Genomic DNA, 18326 nt, shown 5'->3' with positions numbered 1-18326 from the left:
ACCTCCAGGAGGCCCACGCCACAGCCGCTGTCCCCGCCAGAACCCGGCCAGGCTGCTGTCGGTCTTGGTAGGACTTGCCCAGTCTCCTGCTGGTCTCCGGCACCACCACCCCCAACTCACATTTCCAAACACCAGAAATGAGATCACACCTCTCCCCTGCCTGTAGCCCGGCAAAGCCTCCCACCAAACTTCAACCCAAAGCAACTTCCTCCCGCGGCTACAGGGCTGGCGTGATCCGGCCCTTCCTGCTCCACTCTGGAGCCTCACCCACCACAGGCGCATCACACTAAGTCCTTAGATGGCACCATGCCTGTCCCGCCTGCTGTCTCCCTGCCACAAATGCTGTGCCCCACCCCCCCTTCAGTTCTCTCCTTCAGAACCCCCTCCCTGGAGGGTCTTCCCTGACCCCCGGGTCCAGATCTCAGGTTGGTTCTCAGCTCCACTCTCATATTGCCCTGGGTTTTCAGATAGGGTCTCACTCTGTTGCCCAGGCTGGAGGGCAGTAGCACAGTCATAACTCACCGCCTGCTCGACCTCCTGGGCTCAAGCAATCCTCCTACCTCAGCCTCCCAAGTAGCTGGGACCACAGGCACATACCACCGTGCCTGGCTAATTTTTGTATTTTTTGTAGTGACGGGGTTTCACCACGTGGCCCAGGCTGGTCTTGAACTCCTGAGCTCAAGAGATCCGCCATCCTCAGCCTCCCAAAGTGCTGGGGTGACAGGCGTGAGCCACCATGCCTGGCCTTGCCCTGGGTTTCTTTCCCACCATGCGCCTGTGGGCACTCGTGGGTACTGGGTTTGTTGACTCCTGCTTTTCCACTACGGGAGCATCACCCCCTCCATGCTCTCGGACCCTGGCACCCTGCTGTGTCCAGCACATCATAGGCGCCTGCTATGGGCCAAATCGTGTCTCCCAAAAAGATACGGTGACATCCTGACCCCAGGTGCCTGTGAATGTGACCTTACATGGAAACGGGGTCTTTGTGGATGTGATGAGGATGTAAGTTAAGCTGAGCTTGTGATGGAGGAGGGTGGGCCCTTATCTGATGTGACTGGTGTCCCTGTAGGAGGAGACAGGGGGAGACGGCATGTAAGGCAGATGCGCAGGGAACAGACCGCCTGGAGACAAGGCAGAGACCGGAGTGACGCAGCTGTAAGCCCAGGACCGCCGCCAGAGGCTGCTGGGTCTGCCAGGAGTGAGCGGAGGGCGGAGGGCGGAGGGCTTGGGACAGGTTCCCCCATGCAGGTTCCAGAGAGAGCCTGGCTGCACCCTGATTTCAGACTCCCGACTGCTACCTGGTCTGTGGTACTTTTTTATAGCGGCTCCAAGAAACCAAGGCAGTGCCCATTACAAATATGTGTTGATCATCCCTGCGAGGTCTGAGAAAAAAACATCTGTTGGGTGAATGATCATCCCTGCGAGGTCTGAGAAAAAAACATCTGTTGGGTGAATTAACATGACGGTGAGAAAACTCACAGAGGAAATGCCTTCTCAGGCAAGAGAAGAAGGAACCCCGATTCTGGCCAGTGCTGCTGGGAAGGCACTGCTGTGGGTGACTCTCCCAAGCGCCCACAGGGCTCCCCACGCCTCCTGTGACCCTGGCCAAACCCGAGATGCCCCTCCTGCCCCCTCCACCCCACCCAGCAGTGGAGCAGAGCCAAAGACCAGAGAAGGGACCAACACCCCCACACTTGGCAGCAGATACCCCCAGCTCTTTAGCACAGTCTGGCCCTTCCCCAACACTGGCACTTCTCAGCGGAGGCTGACGTGGTCTTTAATCATGCTTGCCTGCTTTTTGGTGGGAAGCAGTAGTTCAGGGGGTCTGGGAGGTGCAGTTAAAGGTGTGAAGACTGTACCTAACAAAATGTCTGTCCCCAAAAACCTGAGTGTCCCCAAAAAGTTGGCTTTATAAAACGAAAAGCAGGACCAGGTGTGGTGCCTCATGCCTGGAATTCCAGCACTTTGGGAGGCCAAGGCAGGCGGATCACTTGAGATCAGGAGTTCCAGACTAGCCTGGCCAACGTGGCAAAACCCTATCTCTACTAAAAATTCAAAAATTAGCCGGGCATGGTGGCGGGCGCCTGTAATCCCGGCTACTCGAGAGGTTGAGGCAGAAGAATTGCTTGAACCCAGGAAGCGGAGGTTGCAGTGAGCAGAGACTGTGGCACTGCACTCCAGCCTGGGTGACAGAGTGAGACTCCATCTCAAAAAAAAAAAAGAAGAAAGAAGGAGAAAGAAAAGCAGAACACAAAGCTGCCTTTCCAGGGACTCTCCAAATGTTTTGGGATCCCGGAACCCCTTCAAGAATGGAACAAAAACTAGGGTCTCTCCTCAGCTGACTGCACACACATGACACTCAGCAATATTTTAGGGAGTCCATTGGTCCTTGAGGCCCACCCTTTGCCCTCCTAAAAGCCCACAGGCCCCGGCAGAAGAACCCCCTGGGCCCTCTGTGATCTGCTGTTCTTTCTAGGTAACCAGGCAGCCGTGACTCCCCTCCCTGATGGTCTGGCTTAAGCCCCAGGGTGATTGTCTCCATTGTGTGGAGGCGGGAAGGAGGCAGACAGGTTAGGCGGCTTGCCTAGGCCCACACCTGACCCAGGATCTGCACCTGGACAGTCTGACATGGAGACCACCCACCCGCCTATTTCCTTTATTTTTTCGTGTGCTAACATGTATGTATATATTCATCACCTTACCATGTTTTATTCTTTTTCTTCTTATTTTTTTTAAGATGGAGTCTCACGATGGAGTGCAGTGGTATGATCTCGGCTCACTGCAACTTCCACCTCCCTGATTCAAGTGATTCCCGAGCCTCAGCCTCCTGAGTAGCTGGGACTATAGGCACCCACCACCACGCCCAGCTAATTTTTGTATTTTTAGCGGAGACGGGGTTTCACCATGTTGGCCAGGATGGTCTCGATCTCTTGACCTTGTGATCCCCCCACCTCAGCCTCCCAAAGAGCTGGGATTACAGCCACCAAATCCAGTCCATTTTTTTTCCTTTCAAGATGGAGTCTCACTCCGTCGCCCAGGCTGGACTGCAGTGGTGTGATCTCGGCTCAATGCAACCTCCACCTCCTGGGTTCAAGCCATTCTCCTGCCTCAGCCTCCCGAGTAGCTGGGATTACAGGCATGTGCCACCATGCCTGGCTAATTTTTGTAGAGATGGGGTTTCGCCATGTTGGCCAGGCTGGTCTCGAACTCCTGACCTCAAGTGATCCGCCTCCCTCAGCCTCCCAAAGTGTTGGGATGACAGGTTTGAGCCACCACGCCCAGCCACCTTACCATTGTTACGGGTACAGTCTGGTAGCATAAGCACATCTACACTGCAGTCCAAGCACCGTTACTATCCCTCTCCAGAACTTTAAACCATCCCAAACTGAAGCTGTCCCCCTTAAACACCAGCCCCCCATTCCGCCTTCCAGCCGCTGACAGCCACCACTCTACTTTCTGTCTCTATGCATTTGACGACTCTGGGGAGGTCGGGTAAGCAGAATCATATGGCACTTGTCTTTCTGTGTCTGGCTTATTTCACTGAGCATCACATCCTCAGGGTTCATCTGTGTTGCAGTGTGTGTTAGATTCTCCCTCCTTTTAAAGACTGAATCGTATTCCATTGTATGGATGGCCACGTTTCCTCTCTCCATTTGTTGATGAACAGTTGTGTGGTTTCTACCTTTTGGCTACTCTGAATAAAGCTGCTATAAACATGGGCATACAAGTATCTGTTCAAGTCCCTTCTTTCAATTATGTTGGGTCTATACCTCGGAGCGGAATTGCTGGGTGATACGGTAATTCTATATTTAACTCGCTCAGGAGCCACCATGCTGTTCTCCATTGTGGCTGCACCATTTCATTCCCACCAGCAATGCATGAAGGTTCCAATTTTTCCACATCCTTGCCAACACTTGTTATTTCTTGCTTTTCTGATAATAGTCGTCCTCATGGGTACATCCATCCATTTTGTTTTCATTGAGATGGGGGTCTCACTGTATTGCCCAGGCTGGTCTTGAACTCCTGGGCTCAAGTGATCCTCCCACCTCAGCTTCCCAAAGTGCCAGGATTACAGGCATGAGCCACCACACCCAGCCCTTCCATCTATATCTCAACCTCCTGGCCTCAGTTTCCTCATCTGTATCATGGGGACATTGATCCTCACAGGATAGGACTGAATGAGGAGACACACATAAAGGACTTGAGATGCTACCTGGGTGATGGGAATTCTCAGTGAATGACCGTTAATATTGCCGAGGGAGGGAGGCTCTGCCCTCCAAGAGTTTCAAGGAGTCAGCGCAGGCAGAATAACATCACAGAATTCCCTTCTCGCCCCTGTTTTTCCTGTAACACAGCTGAGAAAGAGATGCAGGGAGGGTGGGTACAGGAATAGCGTGGCTGAAATCGCCTGTCTCCGCCCTCCCCTCCCCTCCCCTCGTCCACCTGCCCACCCTCCATGGTTTTCTTCCCTCTGCTGTTTCTATTCTCGTCCAGTGTCCATTCATCTCCAGTTACGAGGTGATCAGTAGAGTCAGGATGTTTATGAAAAAGACAAGAAGGCAAGAAATTGGGGAGAGGGTAAAGGGGGGAACACCAGGGGAGAGGTGGCCCAGGGACACCCCACAGGGTCTGGGGGAGCTGGGTCTGCAGGAGCCGGTCTTGGCCAGTCCAGGGCTGAGATCTGCCCATCCAGGCCCAGCTCAGCCTCTGGGATCTCACAAGTCTCCTTTTGCTCAAGGAGTTCAGCCTCGTCCTGGGCAGAAAGGCGGTGGGGATGCAATGCCCGGCATGTAACCCACAGGCACCCGATAAATTGTACCTGCCTTTCCTGTTCCCGGAGTCCACATTTATTCCTGTTGAACAGAATGGGCACACAAGACCTTAATTTGGTGCAAAGGACCTCCCTTCATCATCTCCCACAGACATCATCCACTGGGCTTGAATACCTCCAGGAATGGGGAGCTCACTCCTCCTTTCCTGTTCCTCCTGGCACAGGACCCACTGGGCTGCCTCCCTGGAGCGTCTGAGGGTTTTCTGGTCAGAGGTACTAGTGTGGGATGATGCCCTCTTCCCTCCGACTCCCAGGCCCAGAGTGGGCAGGGCTGGCAGGGCTGTTTTGCCATTTTGCCCCTGCTCTGGCTCCACTGTGTCCGCCCTGCCTCGGGGCCACCAAACGTGGCTGCTACTATAGCTGCAGGAGGACACTGAACATTTCAGAGCATGGGGGCCACCTGGCAGCTCGTGAGCTGCCCTGGGCTGCAGGGATATTTTGTTTTCCCAGCACAGAGTTTAAACAACGTTTTGAAGTAGGTTCCAGCAATATCCTCCCTCAGCAATGTTAACTGTTATTCACTGAGAATTCCCATCCCCCAGGTAGCATCCGAGTCCTTGATGTGTGTTTCCTATCCTGTGAGGATCATTGTTTCCAGGATACAGATGAGGAAACTGAGGCCAGGAGGTTGAGATATAGATGGAAGGGCTGGGTGTTGTGGCTCGTGCCTGTAATCCTAGCACTTTGGGAGGCTGAGGTGGGAGGATCAATTGAGCCCAGGAGTTCAAGACCAGCCTGGGCAATATAGTGAGACCCCCATCTCAATGAAAACAAAATGGATGGATGTACCCATGAGGATGGCTATGATCGGAAAAGCAAGAAATAACAAGTGTTGGCAAGGATGTGGAAAAATCGGAACCTTCATGCATTGCTGGTGGGAATGAAATGGTGCAGCCACAATGGAGAACAGCACGGTGGCTCCGGAGCGAGTTAAATATGGATACTGCTGTGCACCTCCCTTTGTAACCGCAGAACTGGAATATTTGGTCTGCTGTCTTATGAGGGGCCTGCTGTCTCTGTTTCTCCCCAGACCACACCCTTCCCTATCGCTTCTGCTGGTCACCCATATATATTACCTTCTTCTCATTTTTATTATTTATTTGAATTTATTATTTATTTTTTTTAGAGGCAGGATCTGTCTCTGTCACCCAGGCTGGAGTGCTGTGGTGCCATCATCGCTCACTGCAGCCTCAACCTCCTAGGCTCAAGTAATCCTTCTGCCTCAGCCTCCCGAGTAGCTAGGACTACAGGCACACACCACCATGCCTGGCTTCCACATAAGTTGTGTTCCCAGCCTCTAGACATTTGGGACTGCAACCTCCGTGAACCTGAAGGCATGCTTCCACACTCCTTTTCTAAGCTCTAGTACCTGGGGTGGGTGCAGTGATGGCCTCCTATGTAGGCAGCCCTGACCCCAAGCCTCTCCCCCTTCCCTCTCCCACTAACTAGGGGAATGAGACACTGAGATAAGCTCTCTGAATACAGCATTTCATTGACTCCTCACAACAGCCAGCTGAGGTCATTACTATTTCTCCATTTTGCAGATGAGAAAACTGAGGTTCCAACAGGTTAAGGTCATCCATCTCCATGGATGCAGCGGCTCCACCTCTCCAGCTCACTCGAGGAGCTTTGCAAAGAGACAGGCTTCCCGATCTCACCCCACGCCTCCTGGTCCCAAAGCTCTCAGTGCTGGGGCTGGGGAATCCTGTCTTAAATGGCTCTCCTGGGAGATGCTGGGTCAGGCTTGGGCCTGGCTTCTCTTAATGGTTGTGTGGCTGGTGGGGGCAGAGGCCTCTCCCGCTCCAAGCACCACAAAGAGATGATCTCATTCCTCCTCGAATCCAGATTCTGCCCCAGATTTGCCGCACAGTCTGAAGCCAGCCACTCTCCAGGCTCTGCACCTGAGTCTTCCCATGTGTGGAAGGGGAAAATAGCTCCCGCCCCCTCCTGCCTTCCAGGAATGGGCACGTGGAGCAGGCCGCGGGAGGCAGGGAGGGGCGTGGCTGGGACTTGCGGGAGCCTGTGCTTTTCTCAGAGCCGCCACCGCCACACCTGCCCCCCGCCCCGTGGGGCTGCAGCCTGGTCAGTCCCCACCTCTTGTCCCCCTCACCATTTGTACCAGCCCCTCCTTTCCAGGGCCCTGGGCTGGCTGCAGCTGCTCCAGCTCCTCCTCCGCAGTCAGGTGCCTCTGTCCTCCCCCTTCTGCCTACGCCACCACCCGCCATTGGGGTCCCCCTTGGAGCTGGAAATAGCTGACTTGAGTGGCAGAGCAGGGAGCCACCACCCATCAAAGAACCGTAAATTCAGAAGGAGGGTCCTATGGGATTGCCCCATCATGCAGGCTGCCTGAGGTCCAGGTGGGCTCAAAGCAGAGCTGGGACCAGAAATGAGGACGCCACTGGGCCACACAGCTCAGTGGCTGAGTCCGTCTTGAGCCTGGACATGCTTGGGTCTGGGTGTTGGCTGTCTGCCATGTAGTGGAGCTGTGCAATCTCCTTCTATTCCCTGACCTCCCGGGCCTTGGCCTCCTCATCTGAAAACATGAGGCTGAGGGGAGCGATGCCCTTGCAGGGAGAGCTCCAGGGGGTGGGGATCAGGTCCGGCTTGCTCAGTGAGGTGTCCTTGGCTTATGGGATCTGAGCCATTCAGTAACCATGGGGGAATTAAACGGCTATTGATTAAACAAGAAAATACACATGAAGCCATTAATAACAGTGCTCAATAGCAAACGAGCCCATAGCAAAAGCTCGATAAACATTTGCCGTTCTTCTTAGCGGGCCACAGCGGAGCCACTGGGCAACATGCTAGCCATGAAATTCTGAGGGAATCCCCAGAACAGGTTCACTGTGAAATCCCAGAGCCTGGGAACCCGCAGGGGTCCCCGGTGCCCACTCAGGAACTTGGGGTCCCACATCCCCCTTTGCCACCAGTCCTGCATCTCTGGCTTCTCAGCACGGCTGGGCTGTCCCGGGGCTGTCCCGGGGGTACTGAAGAAGGAAAAGGGGAAGAGGCCTCCGTCTTGGATGAACTGTCTAACCCCACCCAACCCAGCGACAGGCCAAGCTCCCGCTTGAAGAATGCTCACTCTCTCTGTGAATTAACTGCACACTTTCGCCACCACCTCGGCTCCTCCCCTCCACCCGAAGAGGCTGGGTGTCAAGGGGAGCCACCTACAGGGAGACATGGGATCCAGGCAGCCTCAGGCCTCTTGTCACAGATGGGAAATCGAAGCAGGGTGCAGAGGGGTGGGGTTTGAACCCGAGGTCACCCTGCTGGGGTTGAAAGGGCACCGCCAGGCCCTGACCGTCACCGTCCCAGTCTGGACTCTGTAGCTGGCCCAGACCTGAGGGCCCCACATGAGCTGCCTTATGAAATGGAAGGCAGGGTCCTTGAATAGCTGCCTTAAGATTAAGGTTTCCCTGAGCAGCCCAAGGTCAGAAGACAGGCCAGGAGCCTGCAAGGCCTGGGAAGCTGGTTCCCAGCCCTGAGCTGCTCAGCCTGGTGGGATTGCGGGGGTTGCGGGCTATCTAGTAACAACCAGACAATTGCATCCTGAGGGCAGAGCTCACAGAGATGCCCAGAGGCTGATATGGAGTGGTTTCCAGAACATTCCTGATTTTGAATTTTGAGGCGGTTAGAGATCGCGGGTGTCAGCACCACAGGCCCCTGTCTGCACCTGTTTCACTCCCATCTGCCAGACTCGAACCTGACTCCTGCTTCATGAACGACCTGCCTTCACCTTTGCCCACCTGGAATCCACACACATTGTCAACGTGAAACAAAATGCAAACACAAGCTGGAAACAGCAGCACCACAGCGTCCTGCCCAGCCTCACCACGCAGGCCTCACCACAGCACACAGCTGGCAAACGGGCTTCCAGTCTTTCTCCCCAGTCCATGACGTTTCTCCCGGTCCTGTACACACTTATAGCCAATGTCTATTCAAGACGCAGAAAGCATACACAAGGCATATTACATATTTTATAAAAACAGGATTATGCTCTACATGCCACATGGCAAAGCACTTTTTCCACTTGTCAGGAATTACGGATCTGGGTGGGCACTGAGAGGCTGCAGTGGAGAGATGCCAACAGTGACGGCCCCAGCTGGGATTCCCAGGTGCAGCCCCTGCCTGCACCTGCCTAAGCCAGGCTCCTGGCCCCGACTGCCCCAGCACCCTTGGGTCTAAACTCTGTCCTCCCTCAGTCTGTCCCAGCCCTCTCACTCCATTATCTTGTCCAATTTTTTTATTAAACACTTTTTTTTTAGCACTTATTATGTGCCAGGCACTGTTCTGAGTGCTTCATCAACTTTAACTCATTTAACCCCCACCACAATCCAGTGAGAGAAGTATGCTTGTTACCATCCCCATTCTACAGATGGCCCAGGGAAGAAGGCATTGCCCCCACAGACCTGGACATTATCCACCAAAAGAACAAATCACCCAGGACAGCACAGGACCATTTCATCCTCCACAGTCTCAACAGTTCTTGGGAGGTAAAGGCTGCTTCCATCTCCTATGACAGTCTTCTGCTTTCCTCAAAGTTTCCCCAGAACACATTCTTCTCCAGAGCTGGGCAAGAAAGAGCTGCCTGGGCAGGCCTGGGTTGGCCACACCCTGCACATTCCAAAGAAAGGTGTGACTCCGGCCTGGCTCCTGCGAGGTGACCTCTAATCCATAAGCCCATGTTTGCCTGCGGGTCTTGGGCCACATCAGAGAGACTATGCTGATGATGAGATTTATTGGAGTACCTTGGGCCATGGAGTGTCAGCTTGGCCTCTGGAGGGATTGGAGTCAAAGGCCAGCCACATCATCAGCAATGCCTACACCGTCAACTCCCAATAAAAACTCTGGACACCGAGGCTTCGGTAAGCGTCCCTGCCTGGCAATGGTTCACAAGGGTTGTCCCGTGTCACTGCAAGGAAAATCAAGTGCTGCCTGCATGACTCCCCCTGGTAGAGGACAATGAGAAGCTGGCACCTGGCATCTCCCGGACCCAGCCCTGTGCACCTTTTCCTGTTGCTGATTTTAATCTGTATCCTTCATTGTCATAAACCATAACTGTGAATATAGCAGCTTTGCTGAGTTCTGTGAGATTTTCTAGTGAATCATGGAGCCTGAGGGTGGTCTGGGAAACCCCCGAACAGGAGAGCCCACTCACTGAGTCAGTGGACAGCCTCAGAGCCCTTCATGCCAGCAGCACCAGGAGTTAGCCCAGCCCTGCACAGACAGGCTCCACACCTGCCCTCCACACCTCCAACACACACACCTCCTTCCGTGGAAAAGCCCAGGCACTGGGTCTGAGCAGCCCTGGTCATGCTAGGCAGCCCCTATGATGTAACACCAGGTAATGTCCCGGGAACCAGGTAATATCCCAGGTGCTCGTAACCTCCTGGAAACCAAGTAACATCTCGAGAACCAGATAATGTCCCAGGTACCAGGTAACATCTCAAGAACCAGGCAATGTTCCACGTATCAGGAAACATTCCAGGTATCCGCTAACGTCCCAGATAACAGAACACATCCCGGGTTCCAGGTGACATCCAGGGCTTCCCCGGGCCTTACCTGCCAATGACCTCGATGTTGGAGATGGCGTAGAAGTATTTGTAGAGGTTCTCCCGCTGCACGTAGGTGCCGCCCAGTGCGGGGCGCAGCAGCCGCATGCGCAGGTCGGTGAGGGTGAAGAACTCCTTGAGGCCCTTGGCGCTCTCCAGCCGCGTGTAGAGGTTGTCCATGTTGCGCAGGTCCGGGCCGGCAAAGATGGCGAAGCGGTCCCGCACCTCGAAGCGCACGTGCTTCTCCTTCTTGGAGCCGGCCCAGCGCGAGTACTCCTCGGTGCAGAGCACGCGGTGGGCGCTGGAGGACGACATGTCGCGGGCCCGGCGGGCGGACATGCCGAAGGCCTCCATGCAGTCCTCGGCGTAGAACTGGTAGGGCTGCCACGTGCGCCCGTTGTCCAGGGACTTCTCCAGAACCATGACCGTGGGCCGGCCGTACTCGAAGGTCATCACCACGTCGTCCGTCAGCTCCACGGTCTTGTTCCACGAAAGGGTGATGTTGGCTTCCAGCGGGCTGGGGTAGCGGCTCCACGTGATGCTCTGCCAGTAGGTGGCCAGGCCCTCCTCCTCCTTGTCGAACATGAGCCTGGGCGGGTGGGCCAGGTCCGGGTTGGAGGCGTCGCACTCGTTGCTGCACAGGTAGGGATTCTCCTGCAGCGGGGAGAGAAGGGAAGGGTGGGTGCCGGATGCTTGGGGCGGCCTGGGAAGCCTCTGCCCAGCCTGGCCCCTGCCTATGAGCCCAGACACCTGCTCTGTGGCCACAGGGCCTGTGCTCCGGTGCCCAGACATGGCTGGGGGATTTGTGCCCATTTCCCCTAGGCGTGCAAAGGTGTGCAGTCCCATGACGTCCCAAGAAAATGCACACTTGTTTCTACTCTAAATACAGACAACCAAGAGAGCTGGGTGTTCATCCCCTGCTCTGAAGTCCTCCATGGCTCCCCGTTGCCTGGAATACAAAGTCCCGACTCTGTAATATACTGATCCCACACCTGGTGACCCTGTGCCTGAGCCTCCCCAGGACAGCTGTCCTCCTGCCCCTGCCTGCTGCGCCTCTGAGCCTTTGCAGATGGCATTCTCTCTCCTTCATGTGCCCTTCTGCTCTCTGCCTTGAAAATTCCCATTCACGTTCTTGACTCTCTAAACATCTCCTTAGCTGAGTCACCTTCCTGAGCCTTTTATTTTATTTTTATTTATTCATTTTTTGAGATAGTGGCTCGCTCTGTAGCCGAGGCTGAAGTGCAGTGGCGCAATCTCGGCCCACTGCTACCTCTGCCTCCAGGGTCCCAGTTCAAGCAATTCTCCTACCTCAGCCTCCCGAGTAGCTGGGATTATAGGCAGGAGCCAGCATGCCCAGCTAATTTTTGTATTTTTTAGTAGAGACAGGGTTTCACCATGGTGGCCAGTTGAACTTCTGACCTCGTGATCTGCCTGCCTCGGCCTCCCAAAGTGCTGGGATTACAGGCGTGAGCCACCACGCCCAGCCGTTATTTTATTTTTTTATTGAGACAGGATCTTGCTCTGTTGCCCAGGATGGAGTGCAGTGGGGTGATCTCAGCTCACTGCAACCGCTGCCTCCCAGGTTCCAGCAATTCTCCTGCCTCAGCCTCCTGAGTAGCTGGGATTACAGGTGTGCATCACCACACCCGGCTAATTTTTGTATTTTTAGTAGAAACAGGGTTTAGCCACATTGGCCAGGCTGGTCTCAAACTCTGACCTCAGGTGATCCACCTGCCTTGGCCTCCCAAAGTGCTGGGATTACAGATGTGAGCCATGGCCCCTGGCCCCTGAGCCTTTTCAACAGTACCCTTAGGATTGGTGAACATACTGAGGTGCTTAAAGAGGGCCTGGCAGCTCTGGGTCCCTCCCTGATCCCTTACCCTGTGCGTCTCTTCTATCTGGCTGTTCCTGAATTTGATAAACGGGCAAACGTAGGGAAACAATAAAAAATAAGCTGGGTGTGGTGGCACGCGCCTGTAGTCCCAGCTACTCGGCGGGCAGAAGTGGGAGGATCACTTGAGGCCAGGAGTTCAAGATCAGCCTGGGCAACACAGCGAGACTCTGTATCTACAAAAAATTTTAAAAATTAGCTGGGCTTAGTGGTGCGCACCTGTGGTCCCAGCTATTTGGGAGGCTGGGGCTGGAGAACTGCTTGAGCCCAGGAGTTTGAGGCTGCAGTGAGCTATGATTGCACCACTGGACTGTAGCCTGAATGACAGAGAGACTCTGTCTCTAAAGAAAACCCTCCAAACCCCAAATATCTCACCCTAACGCAAGATGTGGATGATAGGTGAGGAGAGACGTGGAGGGACGAGGGCGCATGGGTGTCAGGCACTTTTTGTACCCTGCTCAATTTTCTGTAAATCTAAAACTGCTTGGAAATATAAAGTCTATTAATTAAAAAAAAAAAGAACACTGTTCCTAACAACCACACAGTGCCCCAGACCACTTGCGGCCCTTTTAGATGAATATTTCAGGTGTCTGGTTTGCTCAGAGACAAAATGGCTTGGATCTGAGTTAAAACTTCTCACTCCCAAATGAGCCTTTCAGCCCCCATGGGGGCAGTGGGGCCCGCCGCCTTCTGAGGGGCCGAGCCGCACCCCTGTGGCCCCCACCAGGCACCACTGCAGCAGCCTCAGCCCTCTGGGCTTTGATCCTCAAGGATGGAGGACAGGTTGCCCGGCTGCTTGGGGCTCCTTGGTGGGCAGGGCTGACCCTTGCTTCATTGAGGTAGGTTCTACAAAGCTCTCTTTGACCCAAATAGCTCTGTCCTCAGTCCCCCATGCAAACTCAGGGTGGCAGGAGCTCACCATAGAGTCCAATACCTCCTTGAGCAGATGGGGAGACTGAGGCCTGGGCCAGGGCAGGACTGGCCCCAGCCTTCTGGAGAGCGGACAGCACCTCTGAGGAGGAGCCTGCTGTTACCATCAGTGTTTACACACCACTGGTGAGCACACCATTCCAGGACAGCAGAGGGACATGGGGGTCCCAGCTTCCTCACTCTCTGGCTGGGTGACTCTGGGCAAGACACCCCCTGTCCTGTGCTGCTGCCCGGAATGATGAGGGGCTGAGAGGCCGTGGGGATGGCACAGTGGCCTGAGACAGTGGCAGGCGCTGGGCTGGAGGAGGCAGGCTTGATCCGTGAGAGAACCGGCAGCGGGAAGGGCGCTCTGAGCCCGGATGCAGAATGGGCTCTGATTGTCTCACTCGGGAGGAGGTGTGATGGGCAGGTGCTCCAGGAGCTTGCACCTGGGCTCTGGCACCCAGGTACATGCCCCTCTTCCCCTAGCCCAGCCAGTACCCCTTCCCAAAGTCCCAGTGCTGCTTCTGCTGCCCCTGGGGCCTTCCTAGGGGCTGAATGGTGGCCGCATGTGGTACTTCGTTATGGTGGCCGGAGCTGACTCACACCTGCCTCATCCCAAGTGAACGAAGAGGGAACAGTCGGGAGGAATGGCTCAGAGGGGTAGCACCAAATTGTGAGTTTTTGATGACTTTCCCAGATGCTCTCTCTGGGGCCTCCCCGACCAGCCTGGTATGCTGACACCAAGTGGCATCACACTGCCTCACTTACCCAGAAAGCAAAGCACCGAAGCTGTGCTTACCCAGAAAGCGAATCAACCCAGCACCGAAGCTGTGCCATGTCCCAGGCCACTTCGTCCCCTTCCACCTCAGAGCTTGTGCCCCTTTGGCCACCTCTCTTCTCCTGGTTTTCAGAGCCCTCCCACATGCGCCTCCTCCAGGAGGCCCTCCTGACTTGACTCAATCTTTGAACCCAGTTCCCTCATCATCCATCACAGATGTGTTAATGTGCTTACTGGGGACAGTGTATTGAGGTCTCCATATTGGGCCTGGACGTCAGTAACCACTCACTAAATTATATCATATTAATTAGCCATTAATAAAATGACCGTGATATTGACATATCTCCTATTGAGTGTTGATAGTATTCCTGTCAACCCGCAACTGCTGAGCCCCCCACACACTTCACCTTTTCCCTGCCCAGGCCCCTGGTGGGTTCTACAGGGTGGGGGTTTCGGGGGGCAAGATATCCCTCAAAACCCCCAGTTGCGCCCGGCCTGTCTGTCACTGGGAAGACTGACACAGCTGGCTCTGGCTGGAGATGGGGGCTCCAAGTGGGCTGCTACAACCTACAGGGCCCTCCGGCCCCCCGCCCTGGCCCGGGAAGCAGATGGTCAGGAACTAATGAATCAGCCTGTGTGTTTACGGGCCCCTCGCCTGCTGCGGAGCGGGCTCAGTCAACAGCAAGTACAATAAATAAATCCCGAGCTGCGGCCAACACAATTCTCTCTCTCCTCCTTTCTCTTTCTGTCTCTCTCCTTTTCCCGCTCTAATTTCTTTCCCCAAGATCTCCGAACTCCACTGAGCTGGTCGGTAGCTTGGAGCATCCCAGCAAAGGCGCTGTTGGAGCTCACCTGACCTTCCTTTTCCTCTGCAAACACAGCATTGCTCCCTCTCACTTTCCTTCTATTTTTTTTTTTCTTTTAGTTGGAGGCTTGCCTTGTCACTCAGGCTGAAGTGCAATGGTGCAATGTCAGCTCATTGCGACCTCCGCCTCCTGGGTTCAAGTGACTCTCCTGCCTCAGCCTCCTGAGTAGCTGGGATTACAGGTGCATGCCACCATGCCTGGCTAATTTTTTGTCCCGGTTTCACTATGTTGACCAGGCTGGTCTCGAACTCCTGACCTTGTGATCCACCTGCCTTGGCCTCCCAAAGTGCTGGGATTACAGTTGTGAGCCACTGCGCCCAGCCTTATTTATTTTTTTTTTTTTGGAGACAGAGCCTTGCTTTATGGCCCAGCCTGGAATGCAGTGGTGCAATCTTGGCTCACTACAACCTTTGCTTCCTGGGTTCAAGCGCTTCTCTTGCCTCAGCCTCCTGAGTAGCTGGGACTACGGGTGAGCACCACCATGCCCAGCTAATTTTTGTATTTATAGTAGAGATGCGGTTCCACCATGTTGGCCGGGCTGGTCTCGAACTCCTAACCTCAGGTGATCCACCGCCTCAGCCTCCCAAAGTGCTGCGATTACAGTCATGAGCCACCATGCTGGGACCTTCTATTCTTCACTGGGGGAATTCTGAGGACCCAACCGAGTATTAGAAGCCCAGTTTACCCCAGTCCCCCTAGCCCAGGGCTGACAGCATCTGATAGCCGATAACATCATGGGGGTGGGGCTGAGATGAGGGCGGGTGAAGGTTTGCCAGCCTTCCCCGGGTCTACACGTTTCCACCCACGTACAGGACAGCAGATCGACTAATCACAGAAACACCAGTCAAAACAAAGTGGCCTAATACACGAGAGACTGTTCGCACACCTCCAACCTTCTAGGGTGGCTCCAGAGCCGCACTTGGATAGTAGCAAAAGTGGTGGCAGCTTCTTCAAGTGTTTCACGAAAATTACAACAAAAATCATACCCCTGGTTTTTAAAAATAGCCTTGGAATTTTCTCTAGAAAAATGCAGTAACATACCCATTTTCCATACAGTTTTGGTCTCTGGGGTCTGAAAGCCCTGAGTTCCCTCTCAGCTCTCTCCTTTGAGACTATGTGACTTTGACAAAGTCACTTTACTTCTCTGAGGCTCTGTTTTCTCATCGAGTGTCATGTGAGATGGTGTGTGTCTCACACTACCTGGAACACCTAGGATATGTCTCCAAATGGGAGCGATTATTATGAAACAGCAGCTTCATATTAACTCAGGGACATTCTGCTCCTAGCAGCCTTCCAAGGAGGAAGTGGTGAGGTTGAGACCACCAGGCTTGTGCATGAGAAACCCGGGAATTTCATGGCACGGATTGCCTCCGGAACTGCTGACTCAAGAGAGTGCGATGATCGTAACATTCACTGAGTGCCAGCCCTGTGCCCGGGCTGGGCACTTCACATCCACTCCTCTCTATACCCTCTTGGCAACCCCTGGGGAGGGAGGTGCTACAGTCTCGCTCTGTGACCCAGGCTGGAGTGCAGTGGTGCAATCTCAGCTCACTGCAACCTCCATTTCCTGGGTTCAAGCAATTCTCCTGCCTCAGCCTCCCAAGTAGCTGGGACTACAATGGGCTTTCACCATGTTGGCCAGGCTCGTCTCGAACTCCTGACCTTAGGTGACCCCCCGCCTCGGCCACTTCACAGATAAGACACCAAGTACCTATGTCCCCATGTCACTTACCCATCCCCTGGACTCCGTGGGACCCAGCCTTGAGGAATCATGGGGAAACCAAGCCCGTCATGTCTACAGCTCTCCTCTCTCTTTGGACACACACAAGCAAGGGACCTGAAAGGTCAGGCGGTGTGGCCAGAAGTCAAAGGAGGGTGGGCAGAGCGAAGGGAAGGCAGCTAGCCAGGCCCAGAGCACCAGAGAACCGGGGGAGGAGGAGCCTCCTACACAGACGCCAAGCCTGAGCTCCCGGAATGAAATACTCAACAGAGAAACCATTTCATGCCACGCTTTTCAAGCCTCATGATGGGCGCTTAAATGCTTTTCCTTTTATGTTATTTTCTGTGCAAAGGGTACAGTAAAAGTCAGAGGCCAGGTTGTAAACATCACACACAAGCTGCAGGCAAAAAAATATAATTGAATGGGAAAGTGAATCGTTAGCAAGAACGGTGGTAAATGTGCCTGTGGGGAGCCCAGCTGTTTGAACCTCCAGGCCCCTGACTACCGTGCCCGCGGAGGGGTGGTCAAGGGAATGGTCACCGAGTCTCAGGAAGAAGAACAGACAACTTCATGCAGCTGCCCTTGCAACCCAAGCCTACGCTGGGACGAAATCGCCAGGGTGCCTCAGGCAGGATCTGCGGTTTGTGGCTGGATGCACTGCCTCGCTCCCTCAGCCTCTCACCAGCTTGGGCGAGTCCCCTGACTTCCTTGAGCCCAGTGAGGTCCAGGACATGCTATCCTAAAACCTTTTTAAAATATTTTAGGCCACCGGGTGCAGTGGCTCACGCCTATAATCCCAGCACTTTGGGAGGCCGAGGAGGATGGATCATGTGGTCAAGAGATTAAGACCATCCTGGTCAATATGGTGAAAACCCGTCTCTACTAAAAATACAAAAATTAGCTGGGCGTGGTGGCGCAGCCTGTAGTCCCAGCTACTCGGGAGGCTGAGGCAGGAGAACTGCTTGAACCCAGGAGGCAGAAGTTGCGGTGAGCTGAGATCGCTCCACTGCACTCCAGCCTGGGTAACAAAAGCAAAACTCCATCTCAAAAAAAAAAAAAAATTTTTTTAGGCCAGGTGCAGTGGCTCACGCCTGTAATCCCAGCACTTTGGGAGGCCGAGACAGGTGGACCACTTGAGGTCAGGAGTTCAAGACCAGCCTGGCCAACAGGGTGAAGCCCCATCTCTACTAAAAAAGAAAAAAAAAAAAATTAGCTGGGCATAGTGGTGCATGCCCGTAGTCCCAGCTACTCAGGAGGCTGAGGCACGAGAATCGCTTGAACCTGGGAGGCAGAGGTTGCAGTGAGCTGAGATCGGGCCACTGCACTCCAGCCTGGGCGACAGAGTGAGACCGTGTCTCAAAAAAATTTTTTTGGAAGCTGAAGGGATTTGAGAAAGCCGCAGAAGTGGAAGGTCACTCTTTGAGCTTCCCCTACCCTTCTTCCCTGAAGTGGGTCATGAGGCTCATTTGAGAGGTGCCCTCCCAATGCCCAGAGGAAGGAACATTCTCATCTCCGAAGATGCAGGGTCAGAGGACCCTGGACACACAGGCCTTGCAAAGTTCCCGCCAGTTTATCACCAGGAGATCATACTTCCTTTTAGCCAATCGGACTTCTCCATGACTGACTACTTCCTCATCAACCCTAGCATAAAAAATAGATGTTACCGTGTCTTTGGGTCTTCATTCCTTAGGAAAGCTCCCATGAGGCTGGGCAACACAGGGAGATGCCATCTCTAAAGAAAAAAAAAACAAAAACAACCCAAAAAACAACAAC

At 54.2% G+C, this 18326-nt stretch overlaps 1 protein-coding gene across 4 annotated transcripts in view; it reads right to left on the bottom strand.

Moving 5' to 3' along the window:
• NTNG2 (netrin G2) overlaps positions 1-18326 on the bottom strand; it is an 81508-nt gene that overhangs the window by 37004 nt on the left and 26178 nt on the right. For all 4 annotated transcript variants that reach the window (XR_010340869.1, XM_012457932.2, XM_012457931.3 and 1 more), the window contains one exon: positions 10397-11040. Coding sequence is in view for 3 of the 4 variants with exons in the window: in XM_012457932.2 (XP_012313355.1) it covers positions 10397-11040 (644 nt within the window). In the remaining variant the exon portion in view is untranslated. The remainder of the gene's footprint in view (positions 1-10396; positions 11041-18326) is intronic.

Source organism: Aotus nancymaae, unplaced genomic scaffold, assembly GCF_030222135.1.
Source record: "Aotus nancymaae isolate 86718 unplaced genomic scaffold, 86718_ANA_hifiasm-v0.15.2.pri h1tg000158l, whole genome shotgun sequence".
Classification (NCBI taxonomy): domain Eukaryota; kingdom Metazoa; phylum Chordata; class Mammalia; order Primates; family Aotidae; genus Aotus; species Aotus nancymaae.
Note: the sequence above shows the minus strand (reverse complement) of the source record. Positions and strands in the feature narration are given on the sequence as shown.